General features: G+C 42.4%; 1 protein-coding gene across 6 annotated transcripts in view; it reads left to right on the top strand.

Moving 5' to 3' along the window:
• MARF1 (meiosis regulator and mRNA stability factor 1) overlaps window positions 1-16,825 on the top strand; it is a 38,726-nt gene that overhangs the window by 4,846 nt on the left and 17,055 nt on the right. The window contains exons 3-16 of one of the 6 annotated variants that reach the window (XM_081300141.1): window positions 1,379-1,528; window positions 2,790-2,964; window positions 3,887-4,113; window positions 4,911-5,028; window positions 5,918-6,090; window positions 8,687-9,115; window positions 9,306-9,463; window positions 9,551-9,709; window positions 10,843-11,035; window positions 11,675-11,853; window positions 13,055-13,135; window positions 14,835-15,071; window positions 15,194-15,313; window positions 15,999-16,174. In XM_081300141.1, coding sequence (XP_081156267.1) covers window positions 1,379-1,528; window positions 2,790-2,964; window positions 3,887-4,113; window positions 4,911-5,028; window positions 5,918-6,090; window positions 8,687-9,115; window positions 9,306-9,463; window positions 9,551-9,709; window positions 10,843-11,035; window positions 11,675-11,853; window positions 13,055-13,135; window positions 14,835-15,071; window positions 15,194-15,313; window positions 15,999-16,174 — 2,575 coding nt within the window. Of the gene's footprint in view, window positions 1-1,378; window positions 2,069-2,789; window positions 2,965-3,886; window positions 4,114-4,910; window positions 5,029-5,917; window positions 6,091-8,686; window positions 9,116-9,305; window positions 9,464-9,550; window positions 9,710-10,842; window positions 11,036-11,674; window positions 11,854-13,054; window positions 13,136-14,834; window positions 15,072-15,193; window positions 15,314-15,998; window positions 16,175-16,825 lie in introns of all 6 variants that reach the window. The other 5 variants (XM_081300142.1, XM_081300139.1, XM_081300140.1 and 2 more) reach the window with 5 other exon arrangements.

The raw sequence follows: 16,825 nt of genomic DNA, 5'->3' as shown, positions 1-16,825 counted from the left end.
TTTGACAGTGGCATGCAGAATGGAGTAGGTTTTAGGCAACCAGCTCATCATCATATTGCACATAAGAGCCTGATATATAAAAATTGAAATGCTAGTGTATTCATAATTTCTAGTCTGAACTATAATTATCAAGACACACTGCTTGTTGCCTGGTCAGCCCATTGCTGTCATCCCCCTTTAGGGAAAAGTCTAACTGAAAATTCAGATTCCTTCCGAATGAGTGTAGAATGATAGTCAAAGGGCCTTTCCATGCTCTGATGGATCAGCATGTTTCAGTCACTACATGAGGGCCTCCTCTTTGGGTTAGGGGTTCTGCATTCACTCCATAAAGTTGATTGATTAGTTAGATCCCCTTTCAGGGACCCAGTATTGTGCTAAGTACTTTATATGCTCAATCCCATTTCATCCTTCAGTAACTGTGGAAGGTGCTTTTTATGATTCCCAGTTTATAGATGGGGAAACCAAAGTTTAGAGAGGTTAAGTAACTAACCCAAAGTCACACAGCTTTGGAACATCAGATTCAGCTCCAGGTCTCTTGACAGGAATGCCCTGCTTGTAACTTTTGTCATATACTGTCCTCCCCTGTATTGAAGTTAGATGGGAGACTGTCTCTTTTTCCCAGATGGTTTTCTAAGTACTAGTTCTTTTGCCGGTTTGATATAATGGTTGTCATTCTGGCTTTAGGTCATGACACCCTATCATTTCTTAAGTGTCCTTGACAACAGAGCTGGACCCTTGGGAATCTTACTCTTCTTCTTTAGGGGACCCTACTAAAACCCCTGATGCACTAAATGCAGGAACTATTTGGTGAACCACTTTGCTTGCAAGCTATCTTTATTGAATACAGTTTGTGACATTATTGTTTTCATGCCACCTGTCATCTTTCGAAAGTCCTGTGAGGCAGAGGAAGTTATAAAAGGGAAGTCACTGAGGCATAGATGGTTAACCTGCCTTGCCGACCACCCCCTCTTTGTTTTGGTACTGGGGATTGAACAACTCGGGAGTGCTTAACCACTGAGCTATACCCCCAGCCCTTTTTGATTTTTTTGCTAAGATGCTTAGGACCTTACTAAGTTGCTGAGGCTGGCTTTGAACTTGTGATCCTTCCTCTTGCCTCAGCCTCCTGAGTCAGTGGGATTACAGGCTCGTGCCGCCACACCAGCAACAGTCTTTATATTAGTTGTGTTTTTTTGTCCACATCCTGGAGATCTTTCCAAAGAACACCCCTGGTCTTAGCCGCTATTCCATTTTGTTGGGATATGACTGAGAGATGGAAATAGAATTAAACACTATTTCTGTTTTTTAATGGAGTAGTATATGAGTTGACAAAAGTCACTGACCTCATAAAATTGACTTCTGTTCAATTTTCTTTTCTCAGAAAGAGTACATGGAGAACAAGAAAGTTGCTGTGGAATTAAAGGATGTACCATCTCCCCTTCATGCTGGCTCTAAGCTCTTTCCAGCAGTCCCACTTCCTGATATTCATTCTCTTCAGCAACCTAAAATACAGCTTTCAACTGTCCCCAAAGTAAGCTGCTGTGCTCATTGCCCCAATGACTCCTCCACTTCGCCAATGCATTTTGGTAGTGGTGGTGGCAGCAGTGGTGGAGGTACCGGTAGCTTGATTCACACGGGCACACTCTTAGACTCACAGAGCACCAGGACGGTCACATGTCAGGTAGGGTCAGGGTTTGCTATCCAGTCTGCGTCTTCACTTCAGAATGCCTCAGCTAGGAGCAACTTGGCAGGCATTGCGAGTGACTTTCCCAGCACGTGTCTAGAGAGTAATCTGTCCTCCTGCAAACACCTCCCCTGTTGTGGAAAGCTCCATTTCCAGTCATGTCACAGTAGCATGCACAAGCTGCATCAGTTTCCGACTCTCCAGGGCTGCACTTCTGCTGGCTATTTTCCCTGTTCTGATTTCACAAGTGGGGCTCCAGGGCGTTTGGAAGAGCACATTTCACAGTCGGAGCTAACGCCTCATTTGTGCACCAACTCTTTACACCTAAATGTGGTACCTCCGGTTTGTTTAAAGGGCTCACTTTACTGCGAAGACTGTCTAAACAAGGTTTGTATCTTTTTATTTTCTATATTGGGTGCAGCTGAGGTTTGAGGAATGACTTTTCTGTAGTGTATTATTGTGCACAGGGTGGATCTCCCCATGAGCATGACCTCTGCTGGTCCTGAAAGATGCAAGGGTAAAATGGGAGAGCCTTTAAAAAAGTGCAGAGTTTTTGGGTTTTTTTTTTTTTTTTTTTTTTTTTTTTGTAGCTTATGCTTTTAGAGTCCCTAATTGAAATAAGTCTGTATCCAACTTAAGAACCTAGTTCTGCAAAAGCTCTGGGTTGTTGTATTTTTAATGGCTAGGGTACAGCTGATTTCTTGTAATTTTATGTGTAATCGTGAGTTTCAGATAACATAAGTTACCCCATATTGTCTTTGTAATAACATGGAGGACTCTGCCTCAGTCACAGAGTTCAAGGGAAAACTACATTGCCCTTAGTCATGTGTGTGAGGTGAGGTCTCCACTGCAGCAGACATGTGCACCAGAAAGCAGAGGCATAGGTGGTTAACCTGTGCTGTCTGCCCCGATCATTTCAAGTCATTTGTTGAAATGAGACTACAAATTGATAGTTAATCATTCTGGGAAAGATTATTTGAAAATACATTTTATCAGAGTTTAGGTGGAAAGGTGAAACACTTATAATGTGTTTTCAGATGTGTGTAACTCTAGGTTCTGAAATGATGTATCTGAAACCTCCTCCTTTTTTAAAAAAATTTTAAAACAGCCGGCAAGAAATAGTATAATTGATGCTGCTAAAGTCTGGCCAAATATACCACCTCCAAATACTCAACCTGCACCTTTTGCTATCCCTCTGTGTAATGGCTGTGGAACCAAAGGAAGAGGGAAGGAGACCACGTTGTTATTGACGACCAGTCTAGGCAAAGCTGCTTCGAAATTTGGTAAATGACAGTATGGTGTAAATGTGCATTTTTAAGTAGTTTTCAGTAGCTGGTACTAACGTTGCATCTAATCACCTGTAAAAGATCCCTTATGGTTCTAAAACTGTTTGATTTTAAAGTCTATGCAAGTCTCCCCTTCCATCTCTTGGTAAAAATCTTCTTCTTATTACTATAACCAGTAAAGTCATTTGCCCTTGATGTTGGGTGGAGGCTGTTTGAGATCAGAAGTTATTTATAGAAAAATGGGAAGTCATTAGGAGATGTGGGGTCAATGGGTTCATAATTGAGCCTACTGCTGTATATACCCTAAAAGTTGTAAAGTCAGTATTTACAACAATCTAGTAATGGCTGATATTAAACAGAATTTGAAAATCTAAGAGTTCTCAGTTAAAATCATTTCCCTCAAAAGTAGTTCATATGATATTTTTCAAAGACATTTTTAAGTGTTAAATGGAATGTTAAGCATTAACATTTCTTTGTAATTTAAATTCAACAGTAGTGACAGCTTCACCTTGGTCATCTCTTCAGTGTTCTTCCTCACTGAGTAGGTAGTGAGGCATGGGTGCCCATGGGAATCTAGGCCTGGAGCAGTAGTATCCAACCTGTTAGGTGGCTGGTGTTCAGAGAAGCGTCACTGGTCAGCCTGAGAATGGCTCATACTTCAAGATAGATTTACTGTGAGCTTAAAGTCACTTGACCTGTAGATTTATTCTCTCTTGGAAAACGGGAATGATCTTGGAGAAGTACTGTGGCACCTTGGTTGCTTTTTAGGTCAGTCAGTCTAGTTGGCATTGTAAACTTAACATCCATCAGTAATTTAGCTTTTCTGCCACTAAGAATGTTAGGTAATGACCTATTAATGTATTTTAATTTGCCATTTTATTTTTCACAACATGTAATTAAAGTGTCAACATTTCTTAAGGGTCACCAGAAGTCACAGTACCCGGACAGGTGCTGGAAAACTTGCCCCCCATTGGAGTTTTTTGGGATATTGAAAACTGCTCAGTTCCTTCTGGCCGGTCAGCTACCACTGTTGTACAGAGAATCCGTGAAAGATTTTTTAAAGGTCACAGAGAAGCAGAGTTCATCTGTGTGTGTGACATCAGTAAAGAAAACAAAGAAGTTATTCAAGAGCTGAATAATTGCCAGGTAAAAAAAAAAAAATTTTTTTTTTAGTATTTTAATCTAGCAGCCAAGTATGGTAGTGCATGCCTGTAATCCTAGCAACTCAGCTAAGGTAGCAGAATCACTAGTCAACTTAATGAGACCCCGTCTCAAAATTAAAAATAAAAAAGGACTGGGAATGCACCACCACCACAAACAAACATCTCATTATTCCTACTCAAGTTTTCAAATAAAATAAATTAGCAAGAGATTATTTCTAAAGTGCTAGAAATCACTTAATCATGTTTAATCTTTCAATAATGTTATTTATGGTTACATTTCAATGGTTTCTTTGGGTTTTCTTTCTTTCTTTTTTTTTTTTTTTTTTTGGTCCCAGAGGTGCTTAACCACTGAGCAACATCCCCAGCCCTTTTTATTTTATTTTTGAGACAGGGTCTCGATAAGTTGCTTAGGGCCTTGCTTAGTTGCTTAGGCTGGTCTTGAATTTGAGATCCTTCTTCCTCAGCTCTCTGAGTCACTGGGATTACAGGTCTATGCCACCGCACCTGGTTTTCTTGGTTTTTTGAAACTGCTATGGAACCAGACACATAAGATTTGTTACTTGAAAATTTACAGACAAAACTAAGGCCCTGAGTAGGAAAGCAACTTTTTAAGACTGAGATTTAATCCAGATTGTCTGATCCTGAGCTATACCCCAGTTTTCCATTTCTGGCAATAATAGTTTCTTTCCTCAAGAATTATCTACTAAAATATGGGCAGATGTGTAGCAGGTTTCTTAACCTCACCTCATGCTCATCTGCCCTCATTATGGATCAATGCAGGTAACCGTTGCTCACATCAATGCTACTGCAAAGAATGCTGCAGATGATAAGCTCCGGCAGAGTCTCCGAAGGTTTGCAAATACTCACACTGCTCCGGCCACTGTGGTTCTTGTGTCAAGTAAGTGTAAAGATAACTGCGGACTTTGTTAAATTCACTGAGGGAGTTAGAGAACCAGATACACGGGAAAGTAAAGTGAGGCTGAAACACGTAGGACATGCTAATGCTTATTGTTGTGAATCATTTGGAAAAAAATTGAGCCTGAATTTTTTATTGTCTCCTTGCGGGGGTGGGGGGACCAGTGGGGATTGAACCCAGGGCACTTAACCACTGAGCAACATCCCTGGCCCTTTTTAAATACTTTATTTTATTTAAAAATAGGGTCTCGCTAAGTTGCTTAGGGCCTTGCTAAGTTGCTGAGGCTGGCTTTGACCTTGTGATCCTCCTGCCTCAGTCTCCCAAGTGGCAGAACTTGACTTCTTTCTTTCTTTTTTTTTTTTAAATATGTTTTTTAATTATACATGGACACAATATCTTTTGGTTATTTATTTTTATGTGGTGCTGAGGATCGAACCCAGGGTCTCACGTGTGTGAGGCAAGCACTCTACCACTGAGCCACAACCCTAGCACTGAGAACTTGAGTTCTTAATGGGACCAGTTTTATAAGTGTGATTTGGTCTGTTCAGGTATTTTTAACCCGGGCCCAGGATTATTAACTTAAAAAATCCAAAATGAATGATTTCCAAATTTGAGTCTCCCCAACATATTGATGTTTGCTTCCTAGTAATGCTAAAAGAAACAAATGTCTTAGAACTGCATGTAGATATGTGGTAAAATTGTCCTACTGTGTTAATTTTCTGGTAGGAATTGTGCTTGTGTTCTTTAAAAGGGGAAACAATTTTGAATAGAAGCCAGCCAGTCCTTTCTTCTAAATGGGTGTCACTGGAGTTGTTTTTGTCACATGTTTCTAACATTTGAGGATGAGTTTGGTCTGTAACTTTTCTTTCAGCTGATGTCAACTTTGCATTGGAACTTAGTGACCTGAGACACAGGCACGGTTTCCACATAATTTTGGTTCATAAAAACCAGGCGTCAGAAGCACTGCTGCATCATGCCAATGAGCTAATCAGATTTGAAGAATTCATTTCTGACTTGCCCCCTAGGTTACCACTAAAAATGCCGGTAAGTAAGTTTGTTATTTTTACCATTTTCCAAGATTGAATTATTGAGGCTGAAAGGCCACCTTTAGCAAAGGGTGTTCATATCCAGGTAGGGCTGTTCTTTGCATGAGACCGATCAGATTTTGAAATAAGGCTAGGAAATCTTCCACTTATTCTTTACAAAGAATGGATATGTATGAATTTTCTTTTTATTTTTTCAACTGTCATAGGGAATTATTTGTAGATTTACCTTACCAATAGTCATTTGCACCGTCTCCAAAGCTAGCAGTGTTTTATATCAAATGGATGGAAATAATGGAGTATTATGGTAGAGAATATGGTGAGAGCTCACCCATACTTGTGTGTTTGGCATCCCATAAACATGGTTATTATACATTTTGTAGGCCTGTGTTTCCTAGGCTCCAGCAGGCTTTCAAGCCTGTGCTTTCTGTACTGTGTGCCTGTGGTGCCTGGGCAGTAGGGGTGGCGGCAGCTGCTGCACCTGTGATCCAGCTAAGGTGCCTGCTGGGAGAGTGGGCGCGTGTTTCTGGGAGGAGCAGCACGTCTGCAGGCTTGATAGGGACAGGACTGGGTACTGCAGAGCTGAGCTGTGTTTAAGTGTTTTGAGAATGTCTGTGTAACTCTTAGAGAAATAGTAAGAATGATGGAGAAGAGCTGTATTAGGTGACCCAGGCAAGCGGGCAATCCCATACGTAAATGTACTCGAAATGCAGCTTCCACACAATTCAATGACTGTGCCTTAGAAAAGATCTCACCCAACATCCTCACTTCAGGGAAGAAGAGTAAGCACTTAGAAAATATGATCTAGTCATTTAAATAAACTTAAAAATAATAGTTTCACATTTATAGTGTTCCAATGACTTTTTTTAACATAAAAATGTTATATTGGATGTCTTCCCATGTCAATATATGTTGATTTAAATCACGCATTCCAAAAACCAGCAGAATGTCTTTTAGCAACATACTTTAAGCATTCTACCTCTTACTGGACATTTTGTTTATACCCAGTTTTTCACCATCTCCAGCAAGTTCATCCATGTCATCTTTGAGTTCCTGGGCTATAGTTTTATAGGGTAAATTGTAAGGTGTGACTGTTGTGAGTCAGAATTTCACTGTCAGGATCCACAGTGCCTTCCAGGAAGGTGACTGAGCTACATTCTTACCAAGAAGTGGTACAAAAATGTCTTTACCAGTCTTATAGGTGAAAGAAATCATCTGCCTATAGTTGGCCTTTTTATAATCAACAGCAAAGTGCAATTTATTTTTCCTTTTATTTTTGTTTTCCTTTTATTATTGTTGTTGGTTCTTGTTATCTTTCCTGTAGATTGTTCACATATGCTCATTTTTAATGATTTCTTTTATGGCTTTTGGATTTAATCTCCATAATTAAGTTTCTTCTTGCATTTTTGTGGTTCTGTTTGATTCTTTTTTTATGCTTGGGATTGAACCCATGGCCTTGTGCATGAGAGGCAAGCGCTCAATCAACTGAGCTAGAGCCCCAGCCCAGGTTTTGTTTCTTAATATATACATTGCAGTTCTCTAGAAGGGTCATGGTCACACAGTGTCTGGTAGAACTTCCAGGCTAGTCACTGGCTACCTGCTATTGTGACTTGACAGGCTCTAACTTTGTACTATATCATTCAACAGTTCTGTTTAACAAATAAAACAACTTTTAAAAAGGGTTTTATTGCACTATTATTTACATAGCACAAAATTCAATATATACAGTTCAATGATTTTTTAAAATAAATTTCCTGAGCTATACAGCCAGTTTTAGAATATTTCCATTATTTCAGTAGGATCCCTCATGCCAGTTTGTAGTTAATCCCCATTCCCACCCGAGGCTAATTTTTTTTTTCTGGACATTTTCTTTTTTGTTCTCCCTTTATTTTTTTTATTTTTTTATTTTAAAAAATAATATATATATATATATATGACTGCAGAATATATAACAATTCATATTGCACATACAGAGCACAATTTTTCAAACCTCTAGTTGTACACTTCTGAACATTTTTATAGAAATGAAATCATGCAGTAGCCTTCTACCCAGCATCTTTTTTTTTTAATACTTATTTTTTAGTTGTAGTTGGACACAATACCTTCATTTTATTTGTTTATTTTTATGTGGTGCTGAGGATTAAACCCAGGGCCTCGCACATGCTAGATGAGCGCTCTTCCACTGAGCCGCAATCCCAGCCCTGTACCCAGCATCTTTTTAAAACAATATTCGGCCACCTTGTCGGCACTGCCACCTTGTCGGCACTGCCACCTTGTCGGCACTGCCACCTTGTCGGCACTGCCACCTTGTCGGCACTGCCACCTTGTCGGCACTGCCACCTTGTCGGCACTGCCACCTTGTCGGCACTGCCACCTTGTCGGCACTGCCACCTTGTCGGCACTGCCACCTTGTCGGCACTGCGCAGGGTTATCCTCTCCCACCTGAATCACTCTGCGCAGGGTTATCCTCTCCATCTGAATCACTCCGCCTCCCCTCCTCGGTTGTTAGCTGAAGTTTGGAAGTTGCACATTCTTTTTTTGAAACAGAACTCGGGCCCTGGAGCTGAGCTGAGGTGACACTGTTTCCTCTGTATTAGCAGTGCCACACTCTGCTCTATGTTTATAACCTGCCCGCAAACAAAGACGGCAAGAGCGTCAGCAACAGGCTCAGACGCCTGTCCGACAACTGCGGTGGGAAAGTGCTGAGCATCACGGGCTGCAGTGCGATTCTGCGCTTCATAAACCAAGACAGTGCGGAGCGGGCTCAGAAGCGGATGGAAAACGAAGACGTCTTTGGTAATAGGATCATTGTGTCATTTACTCCAAAACATAGAGAACTCTGTGAAGCAAAGAGTTCAAATGCAATTGCTGATAAAGTGAAGTCTCCCAAAAAACTTAAGAATCCAAAATTGTGCCTCATCAAAGATGCAAGTGAACAATCTTCCAGTGCCAAAGCCACGCCTGGAAAAGGCTCGCAGGCGAATTCTGGATCTGCAACAAGAAGTACAAACGTTAAAAGTTTACAGGTAACTTGGATCTCTCTTGCTTTCTTAAGCTTATGGTAGTTTGGCTTCTTTATTTTCATCCTTTATGTGCGTGCTGGCTCTTGGTGTGTCCTCTTATTTTAGTTTTGATAAAACTCAAAGTCAGTTATTTTCTGTGCAAGATCTAACACATCTTGGGGACTTAAAACCCACTGTCCTTGTGTCTCTGAAGGAGCTGTGCCGCATGGAGTCAAAGACCGGCAACAGAAGCTGTGAGCCGCAACCCGGTCACGTGAGACTGGCAGCGACCCCGCACTGCAACCCCAGCGTCGTGGTGCCCACGCCCCAAAACTCCGGGATGGCCGAATTGCTCTACAAAGGCAATCAGAAGTGTGTGGAATTACTCTTTCTCAGAGTTGCATCTTTAATGTGAAGGGAGACATGTGACCTTTCCTTTCAATTTTTCCCTTTTATTAGAAAAGAGAACCTCAGTGCTCGAAGTGTCACCAGTTCTCCCGTAGAGAAAAAAGACAAAGAGGAGACTGTCTTCCGAGTGAGCTACCCATCCGCTTTTAGTGAGTTGATGGCGTCAAGGCGAGTTAGTCCTCTGCTCACGTCTCCGCCCTGGACTCCTAGGTGAGTCCAACTTCCTGACCAACACAGGTGGTCACGTGCAGGAGCAAGGATCAGGCACTAGTGCGTGTGTTGAAGAAGTACCGGAAGCAAAAAAGATAAGTCTTCCAGCACCCCCTGCCAGCCCCCATCCTTAGGTCGTGGCTAACATTCTGGGGCAGTACTTCGCCTTTCCCTCTCCCGGTGGAAATCTTGGTGAGCAGAGATCGGAGAGCAGCCTGCCTGGAGACCCTGGCTAGGGAGGGGAGGCAGCCAAGATGTCCCTGCATTTGTTGTGTTGAGGAGAGAGCTCAAAAGAGGCATATGTTGGGTCTTCTTATTTTTATTTTTTTGGTACTAGAGATTGAACCCAGGGCACTTTACCACTGAGCCACTTTCCCCAGTCCTTTTTACTTTGTGTCTTGGGACAGGGTCTCACTAAATTGCTAAGGCTGGCTTGAATTTGCAATTCTCCTGCCTCAACCTCCCAAGTTCCTGGGATTACAGGCTTATTAATGTGTCAGTTTATAGAAAGCTGCTTGAAAAATAAGTGTCTCTGTAGACCACTGTTATTGTCTACCACCTCCCTTATCTAAGTTTACAAACCCTTACCAAGTAGTTCTTGAGACTTGAGACACAGGGAACCATGAAGTGTGTCGTATTCTCCTGGGCTCCTTCTGACAGTACATTTGCTCTCCTGAGGTAGTGAAGAATCACTGTAGAAAATGACTGTGAACCTATAAAATTACACATAAAAATTCACATGAACGTTTTCCAAAGTGCAGAAGAACTGCAACATCTGAGTCAGAGTATTTAGATTTTTCACAGCCACAGAGGAGGTTAAAGACTGAAGTTGGTAACACAGGTTAGTTTCCTAAGGGTAAATGCCCAAAGTAGGACTTTAGTTCATCAAGGTTACCTGTAATTCCTGCCTTTAGCTTTAAATAACACATGAAAGAATATTTGAAATTGAATAATTTATTGGTTATTTAAAAGGGTTCAACAGATAGTACCTCAGACAATAGTTCTAAATCCATGTATGTTTAAGATAAAAGCACAAATGGGAAAGTTATTTTCTATGTGTAGCTTCTTACAAAGCCTGAATTTTAAAACCCAAATACATTTTTTTTTAAACTAACCTCACTATGTGTTTCCAGCAGGAGTATGTCTCCAAACTTCTTAAACAGAGCATCCCCACTTGCTTTCAGCGTTGCTGACCCCAGCAGCGGAGCCGACCACCCAGACCCCTTTGCAAATGGTGCTGACATCCAGGTCAGCAACGTGGACTACAGGTTGTCCCGGAAGGAGCTGCAGCAGCTCCTCCAAGAGGCCTTTTCTAGGCACGGCAAGGTAACCTGCTTCCTCTTGCTCCTTTACCCTTTGGTAAGTCCAGAGAACTTAATTTGGCATAGGCAGGATGTGAATGTGACTGGATGGATTTGAACTTCTTCCTTTCTCTGAAGTCTGCTCGGGTTGTGCTGTATGCCCAGTTTCTAGGTCACAGCCCCAGAGAGCAGGAGCTCTGGCCGTGAGAAGCACTTGTCATAGACAGGCTGTCAGTGGCACTCTAGAAGACAAAACATTGATGGGTCTTAGTCAGCTCTGCCTACAAAATAATAGAGAAAGCATTCTTAAGTAATGTTGGCTATTTTTCTTTATTTCTTATTGTCCCTGACTCAGCTTTTAAATACAGTTTGCTAAAAATCCACCTTTTCTAGTCTGGGGTTTTTCAGAGTACAGACTACCTGGAAGACCCCTTCTGTGCACTGGCCTCTGAGTCTGCCTTAAACAGCTGTGTGTGCCAGAACACATGGGCAGACCAGCCCGGTGTGCACCTCTGAAGTCACCCCATCCTGCCTGTCTTCTTTCTGGCCAGCAGAAGTGCAGTGTTCACACGGGTTTCCTCATGTCTGCCCTAAAGTCCACAGATGTGTTTCTAAATGGCAGGACCTGGGTAGACATGGTTCCATTTTCCTTTTCTCCTGGTAGGTGAAGAGTGTCGAGCTCAGCCCCCACACGGATTACCAGCTCAAGGCTGTTGTGCAGATGGAAAACCTGCAAGATGCCATTAGTGCAGTGAATAGCCTCCACAGGTGTAAAATTGGCAGCAAGAAGATCCTGGTCTCACTTGCCACAGGAGCTGCTAATAAATCACTCTCTTTACTGAGGTAAGAAACAAGGCAAACAACTGACCATTTATTTCAGGAAGTAACATTTGACCCAGAAACTGTTTTGGAAATCATAAAAATAGATCTTATCACGTTCTCAGTTGTGTTGTGATGAATATGTATGCAGTAATGCTTATTCTTAATGTATATAGTTAGAAATAAGCCATTGTGTCTTGTTCAGTCATTAATCATAGATGAAGTTCAACTTAAACTTGACAGGCAATTGGGAGTAAAATAGTATGCCACATATCCAGAACAGGTTCTAAAAGTAGAATTCTAAAAGCTTATAAGCCTGCAAAGTCTAAGATGTTTCCTTCAACTCTTGGTAGAAGGTCCATTCACCTTGCAGACTAGATCTACACAGCTCTAAGTTCTCAACTTGGCATATGTCCTTAATATCACACAACCACCCTGCCCCAGTCAGTGCACTTTACAACTGTGTCGATCTGGGGAATCCTGTGGCTTTATTTATTCTAATGTTTGATTCTCCTTTGACTGTCCGTGTTTTAAAACAGGAAGCTCTCCAGAGTGTCTGTTTGGATCTTTAACTTGTATTTCACCATTATTTTAAGTTATTTGTTTTCCTTAGAATAAAAATAATTCTCATTTGAAGAAAATTTGGAAAGTTCAGAAACAAAAGCAACAGGAGAGAAAGTCCTATAATCCTGTAGCTTGAAGCCAGTCACACTTAACATTTGGGCATTTTCCAATCACAGTTAATGTTTGGGTATTTGGGATTGTTGTTGTTGTTTTTAACTTCCCTCTGAGTGGTTTGATTTATTTATTTTTGTACCTTTTGATTTTTAAACAATAGTTGAGATACTGTTGTACTGAGTTATGTTATATTCACAAATATAGGAATTCTGATCCTGTGTATATAATGTATAAACACCATAGCAGGAGATAATTCAAGCTCTGAATTAGCAGCCAGGTGCTTGTCCTACTGTGAGCAGTCTCTTTTTGCACCATAGGTGGGGAAAGCCTGATAAAAATCCTAGTGTATAATTTAATCTCTCATTGGCTTATCCCTAAAATTTTTTCTTTAAATTTTTCTAGAAAACGAACCAACATATCAAAACTGGTAAAGTTACTTTGCATACACTATACATTGTGTTAATTTTATGAACTTTTTTTAAAAAATATGCTTTGTAATGTAGAAGACGTGGTGTACTTTCTAATTAATTAAAATTTTGTCTTACAGTGCAGAAACCATATCTATTCTTCAGGATGCTCCAGCCTGTTGTTTGCCTCTTTTTAAATTTACAGATATCTATGAAAAAAAGTAAGTTGGTTGTTGTTTACCTACCCAGTCAGTACTGACGGGTGACTTGCGTGCAGAAACCATGGTAGCAATTCAGGGAACTGCCAGCCTCCTGGAGGAAAGGAAACAGTGTTGTTCTGATTTAAATTTTGAATTTAACATTCATTTTAAAAACTTATTTTTATCAAAGTTAGACTTAATCCCCAAACCCTATTCTTTTTTTTTTCCCCTAATCTAGTCCTTTTAGGTTTTTTTAAAATTAGTTTTATTCTCAGCAGCAGATAAGACAGAGGTGGGGGTGTTGTTCCAAGGATGTGTGGAGAGAGCACTGCAGGGAATGCAGGGGTCTGAGGCTACATGTGGTCTGAGAGTGAAGTGGAGATTGCTGGTGGCTGCAGAGCCATCACTGTGGAGTCCTGTGGGTGACATCTGGGAGGGAAGGGGCAAGAGTCTCGAGGACACAATAGCAGGTGCAGCTGTGGCTAACCTGGCTGTTTTCCTCATGGAGGAGCTGGGACCACATGGGGCACCTGTTCGGGGAGAGGGGCGCTGGTAGAGGGCAGTCAGTGCAGATGGGATGGTAGGGCACTGGGAAGGAAGCACGGGTAGCGTGGTTAGTGTGGTTGAACTCACCTCCAGCCAAGCCCCGTCGTGCTTAATCACCTAGCGCTCACATCAGCCCTGGGGGGTACACATTGGCATCACTCCACAGGTGAGAACACCAAGGCCTGGGTTGGGTTTATGTCTTGCAAGGGTCACGTGATGTCAGCTTAGCTCTGTCTGCCTCCAGAGCCTGGACCCAAGTATGCAAGTTGCAAGTTAGAGGGTGACTGAGTTGTCCAGTCTCAGAGAATGTGGGCATGTAGTTGGGGCACAGGGGAGTGACAGTCTCTGGAAAGGAGCATGCTTGTGACGGCAGAGAGCAGGTGGTGGCAAGAGGTAACAGGGATTTGGAAGTGAGGAGGGCCACGTTGAGAGAGGTCATGTTTGATAACTTTCCTTCTGACAGATAAGGCAAGGTTGTTTACACAAACTGGGCAGGCATAGTGGAGAGGCTACCAAATGATATGGTCCTTGTGCTGGGCACTGAGCCAGAGAGGAATGACTCCAAGGATACCAGGCATCACTCGGTTGGTAGTAAATGAATTCACAGTGACAATATAGGTAGACTTTTTTTTTTTTTTTTTTGGTACCAGGGATTGAACCCTGGTACAAAAGGTTAAGTGTGGCTCTTAAACTCCAAGCCACATCCCCAGCATCCCCAACCCTTTTTATTTTTTATTTTGAGACAGGGTCTCTAAGTTGTTCAGGGCCTCACTAAGCTGCCTAAACTAACCTTGAACTTGGGATCCTCCTGCCTCAGCCTCACAAACCACTGGGATTATAGGCTTGTGCCTCCATACCCAGCTAAGTTGATCTTTGATGAGAGGAAGAAGCATATTATTTTTAACCCCTGCTGTCCTGGAGATTGAACCCAGGGGCAGTCTGCCACTGAGCTGCATCCTCAGCCCCTTCTCTTCTTTATTTTGGATGGTGTCTCACTGAATTGCCAACGTGAGCCTGGAACCTGGCAGTCCTCTTGCCTTGGCCTCCCAGTAGCTGGCATTGCAGGTGTGCCACTGCCTGGCCAGGAAACACTCTTGGTAGTCTTTTGTTTAAATGGGACAGGTGTTTCTGTACAAAGAGCAACATTCTAAGTTAGCATCTCTCTCGTTTTTAGGTTTGGACACAAGCTGAATGTGTCAGATTTATATAAGTTAACGGACATAGTTGCAATCCGTGAACAAGGAAACGGGCGGCTGGTGTGTCTCTTACCCAGCAGTCAGGCCCGCCAGAGCCCCCTGGGGTCTTCCCAGTCACATGACGGCTCCTCCACGAATTGCAGCCCAATTATATTTGAAGAATTAGAGTACCATGAGCCTGTCTGCCGACAGCATTGTTCAAATAAGGACTTCAGGTATGCACATGTTTTCCTTAAATAATCCTTTTATGTGAGACTGTGGAACTTCTCAAGTTAATTACCCTGTGAATGTTTTAGAACTACAAGGATTCTTAACCGTTTTGTTTTCTCTTCTTCAGTGAGCATGAATTTGATCCAGACTCCTACAGGATTCCTTTTGTGATTCTCTCTCTGAAGACGTTTGCACCCCAGGTCCACAGTCTTCTCCAGACCCATGAGGGCACCGTGCCTTTATTAAGGTGAACTGTGTCATCCCGCTGTGGGTGTGATGCCTGAGCTCTCTGTGTCAAAGAAAGTCTGGCTTTTCTGACCACACCACATACTGTGGGGTGCTTTGCCCTAATGTTTTTAGCCTTTCAGTTGAATTGTATCTGAAGTGGGATCTACTCACTCAGTATTTCAGCAACAAAATTTGTGTTTGTGCTGACGTTTACAAACAAACAGGACAGTTTATTCTCTGGTGGAAAGAGATGTATATAAGTGCAGTAATAGAAATCTGCACAGTGGCTAGGAAAGTGCACACATCCTCAACTACTTGGAAATTTTAAGACCTGAAAGAGAAAGGTGATCTTCAGGAGTCCATTCAACCACTGCATAGAGGGCTTACTACAAAAGCCAGTGCAGGACCCAGCAGCCCTGATGCCCCTGCTGCTGAAACAGAGTAACTGACCAGGAACTCTGGAGCTTTAGAGCTAAGACCTGCTCCTGGAAAACTGCCCAGGAACTTCCAGTACCATCAGAATGCATCATGAGGCCAGTGTCACCACAGTTGCCTCCTTGGGACCTAACTTTAGCATTCAAACCCAGACGTGGGCTTTTAAACAGGAGTTACTTAGTGACCGACACCTTAACCTGAAGCCTCCTGTTTAGAGGGTGCTTTGCTTTTCTGTTATTTTATTTCACCCTCTTTCCCTCCCACTTCAGCTTTCCAGATTGCTATGCTGCAGAGTTTGGTGACCTAGAAGTAGTGCAGGAGAACGAAGGGGGCGTCCCCTTGGAGCACTTCATCACCTGCATCCCAGGTGTGAACATCGCCACCGCGCAGAACGGCGTCAAGGTGGTGAAGTGGATCCACAACAAGCCCCCACCTCCGAACACCGGTAGGTGTCCACGACCCCAACTCATAGACCCTAGCCTTTTAAAAACAGGTTCAGGTGTTTGAGGAAAATATCTCTTGATGTGGGTTTACCTTTGAAACTCATTTTGGTTGACATTTCTTTCTTTGATAAAGGTGAAAATAACTTTGAACAACAAGGACTTAGGACCTCAATTTGGGCAAATTTTTGAATTATGGGCATGCCCTGTGTTGCTACTGTCAAATGCCACTACCTGTGGGTGGCACTTTAAATTGTCCCTTCATGTGTATGTGCACTTCCTTCTTTATGGCCACCAACATGTCCTCCCTTCTCCTCCCACTTCCCCCAGCCAACAGGGGACAAGGCAGGTCAGTCAGGGAATTCTGCCCAGGCGGGCAGCTCTTGGAAGAGAAGGTGTGTGCCACAGTCCCTTACCGAGTCCCTTCTCTTCCCTCTCGTCTGAAGCTTGCTCAGGGCTGTGGACTATCTGCCTCTCCTTTCTCTTTCCTATGCTGTGAGTCCACAGCTTCTTCCACCTTCCTATAAAGATTTCCATAGAATTATTATTATTTTTATAATGTTTTTAGTTTTCAATGGACTTTTATTTTTCTTATTTAGCAGTGCTGAGAATCGAACCTAGTGCCTTACACATGCTAGACAAATGCTCTACCACTG

Source organism: Spermophilus citellus (genome assembly GCF_964194105.1).
Source record: "Spermophilus citellus genome assembly, chromosome: 6".
In the NCBI taxonomy this organism is placed as follows: Eukaryota; Metazoa; Chordata; class Mammalia; order Rodentia; family Sciuridae; genus Spermophilus; species Spermophilus citellus.
This window is presented reverse-complemented; position numbering and strand designations above follow the sequence as displayed.